Genomic DNA, 8,157 nt, shown 5'->3' on the forward strand with positions numbered 1-8,157 from the left:
AATCAGTGGCCAGTTAGTGGCTTACGTCCAGTTAGCGCCTTTGGGACCAAACATGGGCCTGACGCTCCACCCAGAGCCGAACATGTTGAGAGACTTAGAGAAGCAGTCGTTGTAAATGATTCCGGTGTACATGGAAAAGAGCCCCATCAGCAGGATGATGTAGCGGCCAGCAAACACCATGTTGAACATCTGCAGGCACACACACACACACACACATATTGTATGCCTCTTTATTGTAAGGTATGACTATACTCTTGATAATCACTTGTTCATGTCCCGCCATACCTCGTTGTCACTCTTCTGCGCGACGAGGCGACTCTCTCGAATGACCAGGTAGAGGGCAATACAGGTCATCAGCACGCCGTGGCCCATGTCACCAAACATCACCGCAAACAGGAAGGGGAAAGTAATGATGGTGTATGGAGCTTTAACGGGAAAAATCACAATCACAGAAATATCCTGAAATATGAAATGCAGTAATTTGTGTCTGCATAATGTATGTGAGAAATTAGATCTGGTTGGCGAAAGACATTGTTTAATCAATTGTAGTATGTCCTATCTCGAATGCTGTTGATAAAAGACAGATTATGTTCACATAAACAGGAGGGATCTGATATATCTGTGGAAGGCTATTAGTGACTATGCATTCAAATATAGAAAAGGGAATTCTTGTTTTACCTGGATTGATCTCTCGGTAGTTCCCAATGCCATAGGCATCAACGATGTTTTGGAAACCTGAAGTGAACTTGTTGGTCTTATTGAAAGTGGGCGGGGTTTGCTTTGTCTGCATCCTGTTGAGAATGGACGGCACCGTGGAGCCGCTTCTCTCCTGTCAGATAAAGGCCCAATTTATCAGTCACATACTGCCCAAAACAACTAATATGAAGTTTAACAGCTCTATATACAGGAAATAAGCATACTTTCCCTTTGTATAATCCACGTTTTACAAATGAAAATTCCTGTTGTGGTCAAGGCCTGACTCTGCCGCTGGTTGGATAGTACCCGTTGCCTTTGTTGGTCGGGTGGTTGGGTTTTGGCATGAGGTTAGATTAAGCATATCAGGGTAAACCAATAGGAGGCATAATGGTGAGGAGTGTTTGCTGTATAAGTGTATGGCTGTCAGTACTGTTGGTTGCATTGTTAGCAACGTTAGCTGCTAACTGCTGGCTCAGATGTCTAAAGTCTTCAAAATGTTGACTGTTGACTGTATAATGACAGAAAGCTTGAATTACTAATTGCTGGACTTTTCCCAATTAGTATGACGTTAGCCGCCATCATTGATAGCAGACACAAACAGGGATTGACGCTTGAATGCAATGTATTCATGTAAAAAAAAGTTTCACATCTTTTGAAATGTGAGCAAAATATAGAGCATATCAAAGTACCATGCCAGAAGAGGCAACCAATTTGTTGTTTTCCATTGACTTCCTTTTGTTTAAAGGTGCCTCCTTGTAACTTCTATTCGCTGCGAACGATAGAAAATTGCCTGAAAGCTCTGTGGTGGGATACACTACCACATGCTATATTCTGTGTTACAAAAGAAAAACAAGTTGATGAAACACACAACCAGACCAGAAACCAAACTCACTGTGCCTCTCCGCAGAGCAAACTGGATGGAGTCCAGGTCAGAGACGGGGCACCACACCTCAGCGATCAGACACTTCTGGGTGACGTCGATGTTGCACAGGTTGAGTGTGTGGTAGATGGCCTTCATCTTCCTCACCTTGATGAACCACACCCGCATGGTCTTGGAGGCAGCCTGCAGCACCCGCTGACGGTGATCTTCTGTTTGGTTCAGCACCTGCAGTAGCAGGGTGGGGAGATTAGTTTTAGACTCTAGATCTGGTCCATTGTTGTCCCAAAGACCACAACCCTGGTAAGTATCTTTATCTGAATACATTTTATTTGTTTATTTTTGATCAAAGGGAAAGCTATCTCTTCACTTTCCATATAAGTACCATTTGTGTGTGTGTTGCCTATTGCTTGGTCTTGTGATATGAACATAATTTCCTGGAATAACAGGATGTGGGAAGTAAACATGTTGACATGTGGTTGAGATTGATTGATTGGTTGCTTGTCTCTAACACTCAGGTCCTGTTTATGAACAGAATCAGTTGTTCTGTGTAAACCTGAGTAAAACAAGTGGAGTTCATTGTGTTTGGTTGGCAGGCTGAGACCAGAGCAGCCCTCTCAACCAGAACCAGGCCTTTCTTTCCAGCCTTAATATGGGCAAACTTTAAGGAACCACATCACTATGAGACAGGACAAAGGTCTTTCATAGATAAGAACTAGTGCACAAAAAACACTATGAGGGCTTTTGTGATTTGATTGGAAAATACATTTTATAGAAGAAAGCCGAACACAGACATCCTGTTGCGCAGTTTCTGATTGATTTCTCCTTGTTTAGTGAGCAGCAGTATAACAAAGAGCACAAAGAGCCTTTGAAATAATGATTAAATTCAAAAAAGAACTGCACTGCTCATGGTGATGTGGCTTAAACAATAAGCAGGCTTGCTGCGAGGTTTAGCAAATATATGGAAACTGAATCATTTTCTTTCCTTATGTTAACCTTTAATAAAACCTTTTGGTTTATTCATGTATGTGATGTGAGATGAAGATATAGTGACAAACATACCATCTGGAGGTCATCAATGCGGCTGTTGACTCCAGCCAGCATCTCCTTCCTCTCTAGCGGGGTCTCTGGACACGGGTATAGCGAGGCACGGAACCTGGGAAACAACACCCCATCAGAGCCCCCTCACAGCCCATCACACACACTGTGCCTCCTCCCCGTGGCTCTTTTACCTTAGTCGTTATTGTGATGCTCATGCTGGAGTCAACACACAGTAGGGAGAGGAGAGGATATTTTATAAATAGGTACTCCAGTGACTGCTGCACTTTTGTTAAGGGGCGTATTAAATTTTTGTCATTTCCATTGGTTTTCTACAAGCGTCGGGTAATTCTGGATTAACTTAACCAGAACCAACACAAGCCCAAATCAAACCTTCCAAAAATACTTCAGTCCATCAACTGTGGCATGGATAAGATAAGATAACACACCCACCCCTCACAGATCTTCTTCACCCTGTTCTTCAGCTGGTCGCCTTGGAAGAAGATGATGAACACTGATTTGTGGACTTGGTCTCCCTGTTGGAAAGATAAGACGTGTTCAGAAAACATACACACCTTACTGATAAGTTGGTGCTTGTTTCTGATATACAGTAGGTACAAATGTTTGACCAGCATATGCTTCTTTTTTTGTCTCTTCACTCGTCTTTAGGATTGTATGTTGTGTGTTCTGACCGTGGCGGGGTCTTCCAGAGGGTCCTCAATCTCTGCCTTCCTTAGGAAGACGTTCCCACGACACACTCTCCACAGCATCCTCTCGAAGGTCGGGATCCTCTCCCTGCCGATCACTCCGGCCACAAACCTGCTCCGACCAAACCGAGAGGGTTCAGAGTGAATCACACAACAGTAAAACTGGCCACAGCCTTTTGATGGACAAAGAGAACGGAATGCTGTAGCAAGGCTAACTAGCTAATTCTATACTGTAGCTAAAGGTCCTTTTCACATCAGATTTTGATGTGATCAGAAGTTACTCATTTTATATATGTAGTAAGTAAGTAATAGGTCAATTAAATGCTTTTGGTTAAAAAACGTCTTTAGTTGAAGGCATCCTACTCTGTTGATCTGCAGTGTTATAATAAGTATCAGCGTGCCTTACCCCAGTCTGAGTGGAGCCCCGCGGCCCCCCTCGCTGCCCTCCATCAGGGCCGAGGACTCCTCCAGCAGGTTGGGATCCTCCATCTTCAAAGACATAAGGATGATCCCAGATATTTACTTTCAATTACCTATTGTGCTCCCTTCTGTGTGTCTGCTGCGTATATCTGAGGGAGACAAATGCATACCTCATCAAAGAACTGCTGTGTGCGTCGGAGGATGTGTTTGAGCTCCGTCAACTCCAGGAAGTTCTTCTTCAGGGCCTCCTGATTGGTGTTGATTTCCTTTAGTTCGTTCTCCAGTTTTTCAAAGGTGGCCTGCGGTTCACAATCAAGAGTATAAATATAAAATATACTCATGCCACTGCCAAATATAAATCACTCACGCATACATGCACACATAGCAGTGAGGGACATAAAACTCATAATTCATCAAAATCCAGCTGTGAATTAAACAGAGGTGGGTTGGGTGGGTCCAACAGAGAGGGAACCACTATGCGCGTCCATGGGGACAGTGTCAATGTAGACCTTTGTTTGCTAAATCCTTTCCGTACTATACTTGTGCATTATGTAACAAACGTAACTACTTCGTATAACCACAAACAAGTATTTTTCAAAGCCTAACCAGGTAGTTTGGCTGCTTAGGTTAACTTAAAGACTAAATGTATCTGCGTAAGAAGCTTATTTTGAAAAGGGACACTGTGACATCACTGAATCCAAAACTGACGTGAGAGCGGAACCGTTGGCATCAGAGAGGCAAAGTTCAGGGCCACTGACCAATCATACCTGAGCAGATGCTGAGTGGGGTGTGTGTAGAGTATGACAAGTGTACCAATTGATCTATCAAAAACAATAACGAATAGATGATGAGTGATATTGATTACCTCCAGATCAATCATGTCTCTGGGAAAAGGCACTTCTGGATTTTCTCCAGTGTCAACAGTTGGGATAATTGCTTTCTTGATTTCCTTCTCCACAAACCCTGTTCAGAAGAGAGGATCCAAGTAATTAGCGATACAGTGAAGTTCTTTATATCCTTAGAGACAAAATAAAGGCAAACGTCATTATGGTCTCAATGGCAACTCTGTTATTTAAAAATCTAGTACAGGTTTACATCATGTTTCACCTGAATGTGACGCGGGATTGAATCTTATGAATCAGTAATACTCCCAATAGGCAGCACATACCAACTATTATTCACTATTTCTGGGATGATTCATTCCTGTATTAATGTATGTATGTGCAATACCAATATTGATGTATACCACGGTTCAATACAATTACAAATCATAGTGTCTTATTATTGCATTATGCACCTTGCTGCTGTTATCTTGCTCATTTACCTCCAGTTGGATAATAAAGGATTATTTTATGTTATCTGATGTAGGAATTATACTGAGCCTTTGGCTCTGCCTGATTGTTTAATGGTCTCAGTACTTACTCAGTTTCCTGTCCATCTCCTCACATCGCCTCACTTCATTCACAAACTTGCGCTGGAACACATTTACGTCTGGATTCAGCTGTGGGCGGGAAAAAAAGACAATCATTATTGATATAAAGCTAAAACTCCAAAGTATTAATAATGACTGAAATAATGAGCTTGAAAGTGTTTTTTCTATGAATCAATTGTTCATCACCAATGCATATGTGTGATGTGATGTGTAATACAGCAAACAGGTAACACCATACGACCTGTGTGGTGTCTCCTGTTCAATCCAATGCATGGGATTATTAAAGGAGCTCTACTGTCAACATACTTACGTCTCTAAACTGGACCATGCCCAGTTCTCCCAGCTCACTCACGCAACAGTAGGCTGCCTCTGACTGGAGGAAGAGCTGGGCCAGAGTCATCTCCTCGCTCCTGAACAGTTCCCCCATGACGTGACCCTCGCTCCAACACAGCTAGATAGAAGAAACTCAGCACCTGTAGCACAGGGAGAGATGTACAACTATTACATCAAGAGATTTAGGAAATACATTCTGTGAGATCTCTTTTATACCAGGAAAAGGTCAACGATGACAACTATGGTTTTGTACATATTGAATAGAAGGTAGAACAATGTACTCCATACTGTACTATGCTTAACTAGAGTACAGAACAATGATACACAACTAAGCAGTGACGGTAAGCAGAATAACATACTGTACACTGTATACAGTACAACACTGTTATACAAACAATGTGTTTGTTGTTTTTATGTCCTCAGAAACAAACTGTCTCTGGTTCTAGCTCATCAAATGTTAGGTTTTATCAGAACAATATTTCTCTTGATCAATCAATAATGAAATAAAAAATATTTAATGACTGGCCTCGGGAAAGAATGCTCCAACATAGAGGGTTAGCACTTTTAAATATAAAGGCGTACGGATAAAAAAAACATTATTATAACTATTTTAGAATAAGGGTGGTCGACTTATCGGTCAGACAATATAAATAACACATAATATTTCACCTACAAACCAATAGGCCTACTATGTGACACAGCAGTCAGATGTTGACATTGACACGTTACTCGTTAATGCTCGTTGTACAATCGGAAGATGCTGTGGCTTAATACGGAGCTCTTAACGCAGCGACATAGCGTGGATATAGGGTTGCTATACTGCCCGTCTATATATAGCACCATTAAGGCTATATAAAACGCTAGTTCCTATACTGCACCACGAACGTTATATACAAACATGTCTGTGTGAGAGCACGCTCAGCATCGGGAGCGGAGCCCCGCTGATGTCGCAGCCTCTTCTCTGCTGCAGCGTGCCCTTCACCGCTCAAGGACGCCATGATGCTCCAGTCCGGCCTGCAGCTCCGCGCGACCCGCTGTCCCCTCGGTGCGTCCATAAGACCCTACTCCTGGTCTATGACGACTGGCACTTTTATATTTATGCTTCCTCCCCGTGTAAAACACCAACACAGGGCCACACGCATGAGGATCATCGCCGGAATGCGATTGGACGTTAGGTAAACTCGCACCACTATTCATATTTTAAGAACAGGCACGACTCGGTGCATGAGACAAATATACGCTTGATGGCGTAAAAATCTCCCATTTGACCAGACGTGTCTACCGTTCCTAAGCATTTGACGATGACACATTAAGCATGTCTGTATTGTCTTAAATCTTATGATTGGTAGAAATGTGGTTAATAATACACTCATTGAGACCAAAACAAAACACCGTGTTGAGGAGAAAATACGTGTTTCCTCACCTGTGAAGGATGCAGCTGCTCAGCTCTCTATGTGGCCTCTATCTTTGTATCTATGGTGGATGCTGAAGTCCTGGGCGGTGCATCAAAGGAAGATGCGCTCTGCCGGAAATAACCGCCACAATAAATGATTTCAAAATAAAGGCATGGTATATTTACTTGGCAGAAGTGTACTAGAAATTGCCTAAAAAATGACAAATATGTTTTACAATATTGAACATCCATGGTGATATCTTCGGTTGCTTAAAAATAAGACCGAAAATCTCAACCTGAAGCTTTTTTATAATCCATGAATTTGACATGGTTGTTACAGGATTAAAGATGACGACAAAAGCAATGGCAGACGATTTAACTAGAGCATGGAATTCAGTTTATTTTATAAATTAAAAGTTAAAAGTTAATTCAATTATTTAAAAGTATTTTTTTGTCTCTCTCTGGGAGAAGGATCCCTTCACAGTCCTTTCCTCTATTTTTAATTTTGATATGAACCGCAAGACAGAGGGGGTGATATTCTCTAAAGATTGTAAAGCGTCCTGAATGGAGGGCTGGCCCTCACCAATCGTTCTCTCTGCAGTCCTGACTATGGAGGTCCTGAGACTAAAACAAAAAAGTCAGTGTGTCAACTTTAGAATCAGTTACCAATCTTAGTGAGTTCAATACTTCAATACAGTGGCTCCATTCACATGCTATAGAAATATTGATTCAATTATTATAACACCCTTTATTTGAATGTTTTAAGATGCTGTAGGTGTATGGAGTCTGTACTACATCAAATATTATTGTCTACTTATATCTGCCTTAATATGCCTCATTCCTCATTACTACAACCTAAAATAAAGTGCTACCAAAACCACTCCTCTCATCGTCCTGAGAGTAAGGTCTTCCAGATGTGGTGGAATAATCCAGCAGAGGCCAAGTGTTGAGTCAGTACTAACAAGATCCTGTTGACGTTTTCCTCTTGCAAAGAGCCACAGCAGAGTTTTACCCCCTCACAGTTCCACGTGGTGCAGGAGTTAATCCAGGACACTGGCGGGCTGCCCGTGAGCAATTATAGAGGCATGGAACTCCTATAATGTACATAAATTACTGCGGTAGACTTGTTTGAGAAACAGCTTTTATAGCTTTCTGCCCCATTCCAGGTTGCCATGGGGCTTTCCTACATGCACTAGAAGTGTGTTTTTGCTGTGTTGAAGAGAGCAGAGTGCGCCACTCAGATGCACATGGAGTGAAATAT

At 42.1% G+C, this 8,157-nt stretch overlaps 1 protein-coding gene across 2 annotated transcripts in view; it reads right to left on the reverse strand.

The window, feature by feature from the left end:
• LOC120819027 (V-type proton ATPase 116 kDa subunit a 1) overlaps positions 1 to 7,040 on the reverse strand; it is a 29,378-nt gene extending 22,338 nt beyond the window's left edge. For both annotated transcript variants that reach the window (XM_078103269.1, XM_078103268.1), the window contains exons 1-13: positions 6,927 to 7,040; positions 5,481 to 5,643; positions 5,161 to 5,239; positions 4,604 to 4,701; positions 3,909 to 4,037; positions 3,725 to 3,807; positions 3,304 to 3,430; positions 3,065 to 3,147; positions 2,636 to 2,729; positions 1,589 to 1,801; positions 679 to 829; positions 286 to 425; positions 26 to 189 (exon numbers count right to left, since the gene is read on the reverse strand). In XM_078103269.1, coding sequence (XP_077959395.1) covers positions 26 to 189; positions 286 to 425; positions 679 to 829; positions 1,589 to 1,801; positions 2,636 to 2,729; positions 3,065 to 3,147; positions 3,304 to 3,430; positions 3,725 to 3,807; positions 3,909 to 4,037; positions 4,604 to 4,701; positions 5,161 to 5,239; positions 5,481 to 5,597 — 1,478 coding nt within the window. In that variant the 5' untranslated portion in view covers positions 5,598 to 5,643; positions 6,927 to 7,040. The remainder of the gene's footprint in view (positions 1 to 25; positions 190 to 285; positions 426 to 678; positions 830 to 1,588; positions 1,802 to 2,635; positions 2,730 to 3,064; positions 3,148 to 3,303; positions 3,431 to 3,724; positions 3,808 to 3,908; positions 4,038 to 4,603; positions 4,702 to 5,160; positions 5,240 to 5,480; positions 5,644 to 6,926) is intronic.
• Positions 7,041 to 8,157: the final 1,117 nt, after the last annotated feature.

Source organism: Gasterosteus aculeatus, chromosome 5 (assembly GCF_964276395.1).
Source record: "Gasterosteus aculeatus chromosome 5, fGasAcu3.hap1.1, whole genome shotgun sequence".
NCBI lineage: Eukaryota > Metazoa > Chordata > Actinopteri > Perciformes > Gasterosteidae > Gasterosteus > Gasterosteus aculeatus.